The following is a 12,960-nucleotide window of genomic DNA, read 5'->3' as shown; positions in this document are numbered from 1 at the left end:
TTTTGATGATGCTTCAACTTTTATATTTATATGTTTTTCTGGTAATTTCTATAATCTGATGAAGTACTGTAATTTATATTAGCTTATACTTATATCATGCTCACACTTGATCATGATGTTGGACAAAATGCATGTAAATTAGTTAATATTTGTCATAACAATTAGACATACAGTTTAGGTAGGGCACCAATTTAGGTAATAATAAGCACTACAAATTTAGGTAATAAAAAGAACTACAAATTTAGGTAGACGGATCACTAAATAATTAGACAAAGTAGGTGTACCAATTTGATAGATTGGAAGTAGATAGCACTCAGATGTTTTCTGAAACAGAGTCCAGGTGATAGCTTGAACTGGAAGGCTGTTTGCCAAATAGGATATTGTTAGCATCAATATATAGAGTTACAATGAAAAATCTATGTTCATTCAATTGGTTTTAGATTTTCACCTCAGCAAAAGATTCTTGTACTGGTTTAGGTGTAGTGTCTTCACTCTCTGATGCTTCTGTTTTTAGGATGTGTCCAGGAACCATATCCTTAACAGTGTAAACCTTGTTCCTACCAGTAATATTGTGGATGGTAATCAGGATCTTCACAGTGTAAAGTTTTTTCTCAAGTGATTTAATTATATCTGGAAAGACTTCATTTCCCTGCAATCATGCATGAGGCAGTCAAAATGTAAACATTTCGTATGTACAGTAGTTCAGTCCATACCTTATTGTAGACATCGTAAGCTCTTTTTCCAAAACATTTCATAGCTGAGAAGTTGTCCAACATAATTGGTATGCTACCAGTTGCATCAGAAGCCATGCAGCAAATCTCAAACCTATGTGAAAAAATAACCAAATAAACTAAATGTCTAAAATAAACTAAATCTATATAGATGACAACATGCAATAGAGAGTATAGTACCACTTGTCTGCATAAGGAACAGTTCTAGGACAGGTCAGACAGTTCATTTCATAGCCTACAACCTGAAGCTTGCTATAGCATGATGTACATATATCTTTGTACCATGTATCCTGCATGACTTTGTCAATAATCACCTTGCATAGAACTTCAGTCTGTAGTTTTTTATTGTTAGTCATTTACATGATGGTAATTGACATATTTAAGACAGAACGAACTACATAAACATATTTTTCACCTCAGAGTCATCCGCTTTGACATTTTTGATTTGGTTTATGCTTAGCATCTGGATGGGTTTCCATTTTGGAACTGATTTGTTGTATTCCTCGAACTCAGGTTGGCTTAGCCTTGCGACATTGGTTAAATACAGTATGTTAGCAGAACCAAATCATGCGAAGTAAATATAATACTTAGATGTAAGATAGGTTTCATACATTTTCCTCATGTGTGCGACACTGCTGTGATTGCAGTTTATGTAGAAGGTAGTTGCAGTTACATTTGTGATGTTTATTTGTTCTACAAAATTTCAAATTGAATCAATGTTATATTACCATATGAAATGAGTCTAAAAATGAAATTAGAACATGGAACAATGCATACTCTGCCACTCTTGTGCTCTGCCACAACACACAATGAGAATTAGAGGGTACTCAAAAGTATTCTTCTTCACTGCATCAGCAAATAATTGAGCAAAATCGTCCCAGAAAGTGACCTTCACCATTCTCCTTGTAAAATGCAAGAAAGAATATCAGAAACAATTATGTAAAAAAAGTGCTAGACATATAATTAAAATACCTTCCATCTGTGATAGTTATTTTTATTTGGCGTTGCTGGACACCAAATCGATTTTTAATGTCTCCTAGTTGTATTTCACGTTCATGCACAACTCCAATGACATCTGAGGAATGGATTAGACAATATGAAAGCAAAAATCAATGAATTTATTCGGCAATGGTGTATAGCTCCATGTTATGAGGAGTTGTAAGTACCAGTTAAATAGGTTGATTGATTTGCCAAGTCTTTAAGATCAGCCAGATCGTAAAAATCAAATGCAGCTTTGTCAATGGCTACCTCGTTCTCATCTAAACTGGTGATTTTTGTCTCTTGTCCTAGAACAATTTGCCAAGTTTTGTGTACTGGCCTGAACTTTTCATCTGCCTTGTAATCCTTGGCGGTGAAGTTGTTGAAGAGGTATATTTTTCCTATTTCTAATATTGGCTCTAAGCTAGCAGCCACGCTCCCAGGAACAAAGGCATGAACACGACAACGCTGATTTCGAAAAACATGAGCATATTTAGAATAATTCACAAACATTAAACACATCAAAATGTTACACATGTTACCTTATTATCAAGAAGTAATAGATTGAAGCTAGTAAACGGTTCTCCTTTCGTAGACACTCCTCTCCATAAATTCATGACCCTAGCTGTGACTTTCTAATCATAGCGCACTTTGTTTACATCTTTGAAAGAATCGCATTTTTTGGAAGACATGTTATTGTTTTTATGTTTTAGCTGAGCTATGTTGCTAAGGTTTTACAACGGGTTGTTTTTATAGACTGAATAAGAGTATATGCTCAAAAAAGCTGATTGCTTAATTGCTTTGGTAGATGCTTCATAAATAAATGTTGTAGCTGTTCAAATAGTGCAGCAAATGTTCTGAACATAAGAAATAGTACAGCTGTTTCAAGAGGTACAGCTATTACTGATATTTAGATACTTATATCAACTGAGCACAAAAGATTAAATGTTTGCAGTTCCTATTCTAAGCATTCTGGAGTAGACAACAAAAGAGGTAGCTATCCTGCCAATCCTGCAAGGAGATTTTGTTCTGATATGATAAGTAAATGAATTTGAAAATTCAACTTAACAACAACAAAAAACGTTTTCCTACTTGCAATATTAGGATTTCTTCATCTTAGTGTTAGGTGTTTCAGCCAAGATCCCACATTTAACGGGAATTTTGTTCTTGATGCCTCTGGGCCTGTTGGAGGACTTCTCAGTTGGTGGAGAGGATGTTCTGGGTTCAGCAACAGTTTCGGATACCTGATTTGACCATATATTAAACCAGATGAAGTTAATAAAAGTCAATTTGAAAGCAATTGTTTTGATGAAAGCTAATTCGGCTAAATTCATAACCTACCGTTTCCATAGTATGGTCAACTGTTTCCGCAGATTTTAACTCTGCAGGTTCATTTTCACCCAAGTTCTCTTCAGGATTATCAAGCTTCTTTGCTTTGTAAACCTTGCACGTTTTGTTGATATTCAAAGCAGAAATGGTAATTGTGACAATATAATCTCTCTTCTCAAATTGTTTTAGCAAAGGAGGGAAAGTAGAACCGTCAGCACCAACCTAAGCAATGAAAACAACAAATCAGCTTTGATATTTCAAGTTTATTCTTTAAAGCAAATATATTCTCTAAGTAGAACCTGTGATTCATCATTCTCAATATCAAATACTTCTTTGCCAATGATACGTTGGATTTCGTCGTCTGGGAAAATAATAGCTAGAATCCCAGAAGCATCAGAACAAACCGTCGTCAAACGAAACCTAGTTGAAGGAAACAAAATATAAATCAGCGCTAACAAATTAATTGTCTTTTTATATAACGCTAATTTCAGCATAATCACCTCTTGTCTGGCCACGGTATATTCCTCTTACATTCAGCTGTGCATCTAAACCTACCCTCCACCTTATTAACCTCTTCACCACAACCAGGGCAACAATTTTCATACCAATTATATTGTTCCTCAACCTTTTTCACTTTAACAGAACAACGAACATCCTTCTGTTTAACATTAGAAAAAATTTGTTAATATTTGCAAATTATTCTGTAATTCCACATATAAAGATCTGACTACATACCTGAATGTGGGTATCAGTTAAGTTTTTAATCTCAGCAATAGTAAACATCTTAGATAGCAACTGTTCTTCAGCCTTCTTCCTTGTAATACTACAAATGTATTATTTACATTAGCTACAACTGTTATTGAATGTTTACCCTATTGTTTATTATTTGAAGAACACAACAATTCTTTCTACCTGTTCTCAAATTCTATGAGGCTGTAATGTTTAGGATTAAGATAGAACCTTGTTGCAGGGTAGTTGGTCAAGTAGAGTTCACCTATTTCCAATAGACTACACAAAATTAGAGTTCTGCTAAATTAATGTAGGGTAGTTGTAGACAATGCCCTATGCAAACTCACCTTCATATTTATTAACTTTAGCACAGGCTATAACAATAACAACCTCTGCTTCTGCCATTGCTTTCAAAGCTTTCTCAAAACTTTCACCAAATAGATTGAAGAATGTCACATTCATCTGAGCACTAATTAATTCATGCGATACATCAGTATATATATGAAGAGAGTTTTAAAATAAATACTCTACTCGGCACTTAAAGTGGGTTTAATATAATACCTGCCATCAAAGATTTTAAATTTGACATTGGTTTTTTTGCTGTCCTCCTTTGAAACATAAGTTGAGAGAGCAGATTGCTCTAATTTCCCAATGACATCTACAGTAAAGAAACAATATATTTACAAACTAACAGAAAAAGTAGCTCATATATTAAAAAGATATCGGTATTACCAACTAAGAAATAGTTGTCATTGAAAATCTTCTCCATTTCTTGCAAAGGAAAAAAATCAAATGCATAAGGTGGAATTGTAAACAGCTCCTCAGTCATCTTCTTAAGTTTAGTTTGGTAGTCAAAGAATATGTGTTTCTCATTCCTAACAACTCTGTTCTGTTCCTTGCCTTCATATTTTTTGACTTTAAAATTGGAGATATGGTAGACATCACCTTCCTCTATTAAACTTTCAAACTTGTCACTTACTTTGTCCATAATAAAAGCATGAATTCGACAACCCTGACCACGGAAACATCAAATGAGTACTCATGAATGTAGGTAAAACTCATTAATTGTTAGCAGGTAGCCTATATAGAAAGAAGTATTAATACCTGGACATCTGTCAAGACCATATTGTATCCTCTGAATTCGTTGGTGGTACGGTTGATACTTTTCCATAGTGCTTGAACTCTAACAGAAATCGACCACTCGCTACGCTCAGTTCCAATCTCAAGCAAGCTATGAAATTGGTTAAACATCTCTTGCAGCTGGAAAAGAATGGCTTGGTAGTGCTGAGATTTGGTTTGGTACTTCTGGAAACTGATGGAGAAGATATTATGTGTAGATCTGAATGTGTGGATGAAAACAAAAGCAAAAAAACAGGGTACATGCTGAGGATAAGTGGGCCAATATGAGTACTATAAAAAATTCATTGTCCTATTATCATCTGTACAATGTGATATGTTTTTTGTTTTCATTCGAAGCTTAAACTTCAGTTCCAATATATCATTGGATCTTGCTTAAACTGCATCTCCAATATATCATATAATTGCAAAATCTAAGTTGTCATTAAAAAAAATATTAAGCAGACATAGGAAGTAAAATTAAGAATCGATTTCGCAATAATCAGTTGAATGAACCGATGCACCATAACAGAACAATGATATCTTGCAAATAATAGGAGCACTGCCTTATGCAAAAGAGAACATATATATTTGATTAAAGCAATCTCAAACATCAGCAAACAATATTCAGGTTGATACAAAAAACCAAGCTTGCCATTACTGGCCAATATTTTATACTCTAAAAAATTATGCAGATGGCAAATTATAAAAAATCTCCTTGTAGACAACATTTTTAGTTACATTTGTTGGTGAGCCATTGCTAGAGTTTATGAAGACTTTAAGTCCACCAGGAGAAGTAACTCTACTGACAGCAACATAGTATTGGCCATGAGTAAATACGGGGTTTGGCAAATATAATCCGACTTTAGCAAGCGACTGGCCTTGTGACTTGTTGATGGTCATGGAATAGCATATCTGAAGTGGCATTTGTTTCCTGATGAGCTTGAAAGGCAGTTTGGTATCAGTCGGGCATAACTCCATTCTAGGAATGAAATGTCTTGAACCAACGAAAGCTCCACAAATGACCTCGCATTCAACACAATTTCTTAAACACTTTGTCACTATCATTCTGGTACCATTACACAGGCCAAGAGTTTGATTGAGATTGCGCATTAGCATGACAGCAGCACCAACTTTGAGTTTCAAATCGTGAGCAGGAAGTCCAGAGATGTTGAAAGCGTTCAAGTACTCAGGTGGAAAAGCAAACCCAAAATCAGATGCAGTGCCACCGAAATCTTCAGCTCGATCTACACTAAAATAGGTATTTTGTTCACCAGGCAGGTTTTCAACAATTTGAGAATTCAAATGACCAACTACCTGGTTTGTAGGAGTGAGTATAGCTCTTTCACTTATATAGCTAGCTGACATGTAATTTGCCAGCAATTCTGGATAAGTCCACTATATCATGTTCTCAACAGAATTCTGTACATCAGGATCACAGAAATTGATAGGCAGAAGAATGTCATCTTCTTCATAGGTTATGTGAGATTGTTGAGGAGGTTTCAGAGTACCATTACCTATTTTCAACACCCATTCAGCAAAAGTCCGCAATTCTTCAACCTCCTCTGCAGTGTTGCCTTGATTGAGCCTCATATTACGATGAAGAATATAAATTTTGGCATTATACCACAACAATGAATTTGTGATGCACGCCGAAACAATGTCACCACGAGAGGCATAATTTATAACTGGGAGGATCTGACGAAAATCTCCGCCTAAGAGAACTGTAATCCCTCCGAATGGCATTTGATATCTGTTTGGATCAACAGATTTCATTATATCTCGTAAAGAACGGTCGAGGCATTCAAATGCGTACCTATGTTGCATAGGTGCTTCATCCCATATGATTAGACTTGTATTTCTAATTAGCTCAGCTATATCAGAATCATGAGCTATCGCACAAGAGGAGTACTCATCAAGCATTATAGGAATTTTGAATCATGAGTGAGCAGTGCGTCCGCCTGGCATTAGGGTGGCAGCAATTCCAGATGAAGCCACCGGTAAAACAATTTTGCCAAGTGAGCGCAGCTTGTAAATCAATGTTTTCCAAACGTAAGTTTTACCACATCCTCCGCTACCATATACAAAAAACAGACCTCCTTCATTCTTCTCCACTGAGCTGAGAACAGCATTATAAACCTCTTTTTGTTCAGGATTACAGTTGTGATATAGGCTTTCAAATTCAGTTGCCATATTTTCAAGATTGTAACTTGTTTCCTCTAGTACCAAATTATTCTGACCAGTTTGCAGGTAGGATGAAGGAGGCTGTGGCAATTGACTAAAATGTTTGATAGATTTACCAATGGATTTGAGCAACTTATCAATTTCTGCAAAAAAATAAATATATATTTAGCATCAATCTAATGGAAATACTATACAATATGTAGTAACCATGTGAAAGTAGTTGCAATTATTGTATAATCAAGAAGTGGCCTGCAAACAGTGAATGGTTCATAGTGAGAAGAAGGAATGTACAATACCTGCAAGAACATAGAATTGTAGTTGCTTCTCTGAAATGGTTGTAGGTTCTTCGCCATATAAATTCCTACGTTGGAGCAAGATGTCATCAGCCATGGACTTCCATTGTCGTTGCCATAGATTTAGCAGGTCAGTAACTTGACAGTTAACAATAATATGGACAAAGAGCTGTCTGATTTGAGGAGGCAGCCCAGATTTAGCACACTCTTCTATTACCTCATGCCACTCTTTGTCATCGTCCAATAAACCAAGATTTAAACATGCTTCTTTGAAGGAATTGTAGCATCTCCCATTGACAGTCTTCAAATGATTGTAAGAGGTTGGGCCGCACACCTTTGTTAGCAAAAGACGAAGGTACCAAATCTCACCAGCACTATGATGTGTATATAGCAATCTCCCAATTTGACTTCCTTTCTTCCTCATTGTCCATATCATATCTACTTCATTCCATACGTAATGCTCTGGGATTTGATCATATGTATACTTTCTTGCAGATGGATCTGTTTGGTTAAGTAGAAAGAAAGCTTCCAGCTGTGAACGCTTGTGCCTATTCCTCCGTGCAACTTTCTCTAAAGTATCATTTTCTGTAAATGTGCACGTACGTTCCCCAGGCAGGTGGAATGAAAGACGATGCACAGATATGGACCGGTAGTGTATTGGATATCCAAAAATGCGGTAAGCTGCCTCGCACGCACAAATATACCGACCATCAAAATATGCATTTATTTCATCAACTGGTTGATCAGCTCCAACTGTTGCATTACCATTCTCAGAAGAAATTTCAACCGTGGCACGATCATGTCCTTTTAAGCAATATTTGAATAAATATTTTAAGCTCCTAGCATGACAACAGATTTCTACATTCATGTGGCACTGATACTTGACTAACAGATCTCGGTTGTATGGAACAACCCATCTGTTGTCAAGATAAAACTGACCCTTCTTGACATTTATTCCAGTGTTCCTACGTTTGTAAATGGGAAAACCAGATTGATCAAAGATGGTGCTGGCATTATACCTGCATTACAGTATAGGATATTAGGTTCCACAATTGATGATTTATAGATAGATAATGGCAAGTATATATAAGTTAGTCTCTTACTTCTTCGGAAAATGCTTTGTACATTTAAAATTTTTCATGCAAGCACATTTCGGGTTCTGCAAACCACATGGTCCATGGATCATGAATTTGCTGACAGCATTGAAACCTTCAGGATCTTTCAATGGATCTGGAATCTCGGCAGATACATAATTGTCGACATTGGTACTCAAGTTCTTCTTCGAGTCTGAATTTAGCCAGATTAGCATATGTACATGTGGTAGACCACGTTTTTGGAACTCCACTACATACATAACTAACAAATTAAATAAATGTCAGTAATTGGAGAACGGAAATAGAAGATTTAAAAAAAAACATAATCGAAATTAAATAGTACCTCCTAGGCAGGTACCAAAATAATTCTTCTTCTTAATGTCATCTACAATTTGTTGTAGCTTCTGGTGAAATACTCTTGCTATTATGTCTGGAGAGTTTTGTGGTGAGCAGCCGGGTAGATGCTTCATCATTTCTAAAATTTCATCCCATAAAGCATTGCAAGTCATTGTGAGGAAAATATCCGGATGACCTATGACGCGGCAGACAGCTAGTGCGTCTTGAAAATTCTGCTGCATATATCGCCTGGATCCCAAAAAATTAGCTGGTAAAATGAAGCCTTTACCAACATTAGCAGTGTCAGTATTTCCCTTTTGAAGTTTCTTGGAAATATTCGTATACAAATTACTGCGCAAAATCTTTTGATGAGTACGTAGCCACCACAAACGCGCCTGCTCTACAGTAGAGAAAGCATCTACAACATATTGTTGGAACAGACGCCCACCCAAACGAACTGTAAGACCTGTTGAGCAGAAAATTATTTCATTATGTTCTCAAACGATAGAAAAAGGAACAAAAAACATAAGCAGAACCAAATAAGCAGCAATACCTTCATTTTTTCGAACTTGTAGTTTGTAAGAGTAGTACTCTTTCATGGTAATGCGTTTCCTCTTCTTCTTGTTCTGGTTGTCAGGATCAACATATGGAATCTCATCATGGTAACCATCTTCACCCATGGGAAACAGTAGTGGGTATTGAAGAGCCATAAGTGAGGGGTGTACAGAGCAGATACGTTCATAAACTTTTACATTAGGATCAATATGAGTCTTCTCAATAATAATATCCCTTTCACCAACTGTAGTGTTTATGTCTCCAACCAAAACAGCAGCTACCTCATCTGATGGGCCGATATTATTTTCACGGCCACTCTCCGAACGACAGACTTTCATTTTTATTCTAAGATTCCTTATTGGCTGCTCTTTGAAGCGATCCCTGGCTTGTCTAAACTTCCTAACCAGCTGATTAGTTTCATCTAGCATCCTTATCAAGCCTTCAACAATCTCAGAATTGACAGGCTCACCATCATCAACCCTTACCCATTTCATCCTATTCTGCACCTCATGTTCAGTGTCGTATATATAAAGCTGGCAAAACTTTGGATCTTTTCCATCATCAGGGATGAGTGTACCAAAGACATGGTGATTTTGACCATTGAGACGATATACATAAGGAGCTCTTCCACGATTAATAGAGTAGTCAACCTTTCCACCAGTAGAAGTAAACGAAAACATTGCATTGTATAGACGGATATTCTGCTTAAAATGCTTTGACTTGTTTTTATCGGTGTACAAATGCATGAGGTAATCAGGAGTAGGTGGAGTCGGTGGAAGTTTAATGGTACCTTGTCCACAACATGTGCTAAACTTAGGAATACCCTTTGTAACATTTTTATTCACCCTCTCCTCTTTCCACATAATGGCATGACATTTGTTACAGCACTCGGTAGGAGGTCCCAAAGACGCATAGCCGGTGGGCACTGCAAAAAATTTGAAGCCTCAATTCCTAAATGTTGTAGAGGAATCATTGCAGAGTGGAAAAGAATAAATTACCTTGATGCCTAATATGAGCATCTTCATTCTGATCCGGTTCTGATGAATCTTCAGTTACATCACTGCCATCTAAAAAACATAAGAATATATTTGAAAACAGTTGAGGAAAAGATGATAGCATTAGGTAGGCATAATCAGAACAGAAGAGAAAAAAATTGGGGAAAAGTTTTACAATCATCAGGCAGCGGTTCTTCGTCTTCAGAAGGTATATCAGTCAGATGGGAATTCTCTAAAATAAATTAAAACATTAGAGTGATTAATGTTGGATTAAATGAAAATGTCCAGGATATAACCAGATTTTTAAGGATATGAGTTAGTACCAATGTCTTCATAATTGGTGTCGTCAACTGTTGGGTGAAACAACCGTGAACAGGGTACTTGTGTAGTGTCAAGAGAACGGTTTTTTTCATTCTGCGTTGTACATGAGTGGGGACTATTTGTTTGAGCAAATAGATTCTTGAATATATCAGAACACGGGACTGTGGAAATAGATAAGCTCATCAATTATGTAAAATATGCTAGATTTCTGGTAGAATATATTAAGTTTAAACTCTAATATTGCAACCTGTTGTCTTTTTTTTTTTGATCCATGAGTACTGGTGGATGTTGTTGTGCTGCTTGTTGCTGCTTTACGCACATTGTGTCTGGTACGGTTGGCTAAATTATAACCATCAGAATACAATAAGCATGTAATATCTTATTTATTATCAAAATAAAAGGTCCACAAAAAGTATTTAATACAAAAACCTACCAGATAAATTTGTTACATTAGATAGTGGTTGTCTAGAATTGTACATAGGCAGCGGGGGGGTATCAAATCCATCAGTATCAGCAGCAAAAGAACCGGGAGTAACATTTAACCCACCTAATTTACCACAATACACCACCATTTTAGATATATGTAATTGAAGCACTAAAGTATAATCCATGTACTCAACAATATGTGGTAAGCAATATACCTGCCGACTTATTTGCTGCAGAAGGGGGGGCTGGACAACGACCACTGCCACTGGTACGGGGACTATTTGTTGCAGCAAACAAATTCTTGAATATAGCAGAACATGGGACTGTGCAGTTTCAAAAAAATCATCAAAGCTTTGTGAAAATCTTGAATACAGCAGAACATAGTAGCATATATATTTTTGGATATTAAAACTGCATCATAAATGAAATTAAAGGATTGTAATATCGGAACCTGTTGAAACGTTGGGTGTAGCTTGGGGAGTATTGGTGGATGCGGTAGTACTGTGGGTTGTTGCTTTGCTCACACGTTTTCCTTTACGGTTGTCTTCATTATCATAAGAAGAAAGGGTGATGTAAAACATGGAATTTCCTTATATGAAATTAAAGGATTATAACATTGGAACCTGTTGAATCATTGGGTGTAGCTTGGGGAGTATTGCTGGATTTGGTAGTACTACGGGTTGTTGCTTGAACTACATTATTATCATAAAGAATAGAGAATTAAAACATACATTTGACATGCAATATAGGTAAAGACAATGCGCATACCTCCTAAATTTGTTATATTGCAGAGTGGTTGTCTAGAATTCAAAGTGGGCAGCGGGGGAGTACAGAATCCATGTGTGGGACTGCCATTGAATACACCTAGAAAAATAGGTAGAAAAATTGACAATTGCATTACTCACACCATTTCATTTACGGACCAACTTAAAAATCATAAAATTAAAACACAATGCACATACCGCCTAAATTTGTTATGTTCGAGAGCGGTTGTCTAGAGTTGAATGTGGACAGAGGGGGAGTATGGAATCCAACTGAATTACCAACAACAGAAGTGGGACTGTCATTCAACACACCTACAAAAATAGGTACAAAATGCAACAATTGCTTTACTCACTCTGTTTCTTTTACAATCTTTACAACCAACAAATGAATTCAAATGACAATGCGCGTACCGCCTAAATTTGTTATGTTAAAGAGTTTTTGTCTAGAGTTCAATGTGGGTAGAGGGGGGGTGGCACTGCCATTAAATACACCTAAAAATAAGGTAGAAAATGCAACAATGAAATCTCCAACAGTTCCTCAATGTATCAACAAATAAATGGGAGCAGTGTGGGTTACAACTTACTCTGTGTATTTGAAGACTCCTGATGTGTTCTGTTCGACCCATCAATCTTTCTTCTCCTTCGAACTGGGCTGTCTACATCTCAGTTGTAATAAATGAAAAAAAAACCCGACATAAATAGAAATGAATGTAACAACCATAAACACAGGAGAATATATGAACACAAAAAAGTATCAATCACCTTGCAAGGAGGTAAAATTATCAAGCTTCAGATGATCCCAATTATCCTGCAAGAGCGGAGAAGGCATCTGTTATCCTGAATAGTGGGAAGATACATGAAAAAATTGCAGGAAAATACATACCTCTCTCATAAATTCGCGGCAAAATCAAGAGATAAGAAAGAGTTTGAGAGATGAGAATTTGAATTTGGAGGGTTAGGGTTCGTATGTTGCAGCTGCTGAAGAGTGAATTGAGATCTAAATTTGAATCCATCGCTTGATTCAGGAGTAGTGGCCAGCAGAGCCACGAAGTTGAGAAAGAAACAAAATGGACTTGAAACTCCAGCAGCTGAATGTCCTTCCAATTGAG

General features: G+C 36.4%; 4 protein-coding genes across 4 annotated transcripts; all 4 read right to left on the bottom strand.

The window, feature by feature from the left end:
• Positions 1-313: 313 nt before the first annotated feature.
• LOC108223263 (uncharacterized) lies at positions 314-2,246 on the bottom strand. The gene is made up of 9 exons (XM_017397429.2): positions 1,898-2,246; positions 1,704-1,806; positions 1,509-1,633; positions 1,343-1,424; positions 1,147-1,255; positions 912-1,063; positions 714-825; positions 449-649; positions 314-361 (listed from the first exon to the last, which is right to left on the bottom strand). Exons 1-9 carry the CDS (start codon positions 2,244-2,246, stop codon positions 314-316), a joined length of 1,281 nt encoding a protein of 426 aa, XP_017252918.2.
• Positions 2,247-2,809: 563 nt separating this feature from the next.
• LOC108223268 (replication protein A 70 kDa DNA-binding subunit B) lies at positions 2,810-5,018 on the bottom strand. Its single transcript, XM_017397435.2, has 10 exons — positions 4,872-5,018; positions 4,500-4,779; positions 4,329-4,425; positions 4,115-4,236; positions 3,951-4,032; positions 3,774-3,861; positions 3,539-3,696; positions 3,338-3,458; positions 3,051-3,260; positions 2,810-2,953 (listed from the first exon to the last, which is right to left on the bottom strand). The coding sequence occupies exons 1-10, from the start codon at positions 5,016-5,018 to the stop codon at positions 2,810-2,812; spliced, it is 1,449 nt and encodes a 482-aa protein (XP_017252924.2).
• Positions 5,019-5,570: 552 nt separating this feature from the next.
• On the bottom strand, positions 5,571-6,806 carry LOC108223277 (uncharacterized). Its single transcript, XM_017397445.2, has 2 exons — positions 6,312-6,806; positions 5,571-6,200 (listed from the first exon to the last, which is right to left on the bottom strand). The coding sequence occupies exons 1-2, from the start codon at positions 6,804-6,806 to the stop codon at positions 5,571-5,573; spliced, it is 1,125 nt and encodes a 374-aa protein (XP_017252934.2).
• LOC108223285 (uncharacterized) lies at positions 5,587-12,680 on the bottom strand. The gene is made up of 18 exons (XM_064091533.1): positions 12,614-12,680; positions 12,436-12,507; positions 12,263-12,343; positions 12,050-12,163; positions 11,856-11,951; positions 11,711-11,779; positions 11,539-11,631; positions 11,303-11,410; positions 11,095-11,208; positions 10,909-11,000; positions 10,664-10,754; positions 10,516-10,572; positions 10,344-10,412; positions 9,344-10,270; positions 8,798-9,256; positions 8,464-8,704; positions 7,364-8,379; positions 5,587-7,210 (listed from the first exon to the last, which is right to left on the bottom strand). The coding sequence occupies exons 1-18, from the start codon at positions 12,678-12,680 to the stop codon at positions 6,822-6,824; spliced, it is 4,155 nt and encodes a 1,384-aa protein (XP_063947603.1). The 3' UTR covers positions 5,587-6,821.
• Between the last annotated feature and the right edge of the window lie 280 nt (positions 12,681-12,960).

The sequence above is a fragment of the Daucus carota genome, chromosome 4, assembly GCF_001625215.2.
Source record: "Daucus carota subsp. sativus chromosome 4, DH1 v3.0, whole genome shotgun sequence".
Taxonomy (NCBI): domain Eukaryota; kingdom Viridiplantae; phylum Streptophyta; class Magnoliopsida; order Apiales; family Apiaceae; genus Daucus; species Daucus carota.
This window is presented reverse-complemented; position numbering and strand designations above follow the sequence as displayed.

Excerpts from the sequence above, each read along its gene's own strand:
- LOC108223285 (XM_064091533.1), bottom strand. The coding sequence starts at position 12,680 with ATGCCTTCTCCGCTCTTGCAGGATAATTGGGATCATCTGAAGCTTGAT. Across the intron at positions 10,413-10,515 it reads AGAACCGCTGCCTGATGATT|ATGGCAGTGATGTAACTGAA; the intron begins GTAAAACTTTTC and ends TATGTTTTTTAG. Across the intron at positions 10,271-10,343 it reads TGCTCATATTAGGCATCAAG|TGCCCACCGGCTATGCGTCT; the intron begins GTAATTTATTCT and ends AATTTTTTGCAG.
- LOC108223263 (XM_017397429.2), bottom strand. The coding sequence starts at position 2,246 with ATGTGTAACATTTTGATGTGTTTAATGTTTGTGAATTATTCTAAATAT. Across the intron at positions 1,634-1,703 it reads ATAACTATCACAGATGGAAG|GAGAATGGTGAAGGTCACTT; the intron begins GTATTTTAATTA and ends GCATTTTACAAG. Across the intron at positions 1,064-1,146 it reads TCAAAGCGGATGACTCTGAG|ACTGAAGTTCTATGCAAGGT; the intron begins GTGAAAAATATG and ends AAAAAACTACAG.
- LOC108223277 (XM_017397445.2), bottom strand. The coding sequence starts at position 6,806 with ATGCTTGATGAGTACTCCTCTTGTGCGATAGCTCATGATTCTGATATA. Across the intron at positions 6,201-6,311 it reads TCAATTTCTGTGATCCTGAT|GTAGTTGGTCATTTGAATTC; the intron begins GTACAGAATTCT and ends CCTACAAACCAG.
- LOC108223268 (XM_017397435.2), bottom strand. The coding sequence starts at position 5,018 with ATGTTTAACCAATTTCATAGCTTGCTTGAGATTGGAACTGAGCGTAGC. Across the intron at positions 4,033-4,114 it reads TAAAGTTAATAAATATGAAG|GTGAACTCTACTTGACCAAC; the intron begins GTGAGTTTGCAT and ends TATTGGAAATAG. Across the intron at positions 3,261-3,337 it reads TTGAGAATGATGAATCACAG|GTTGGTGCTGACGGTTCTAC; the intron begins GTTCTACTTAGA and ends TTCATTGCTTAG.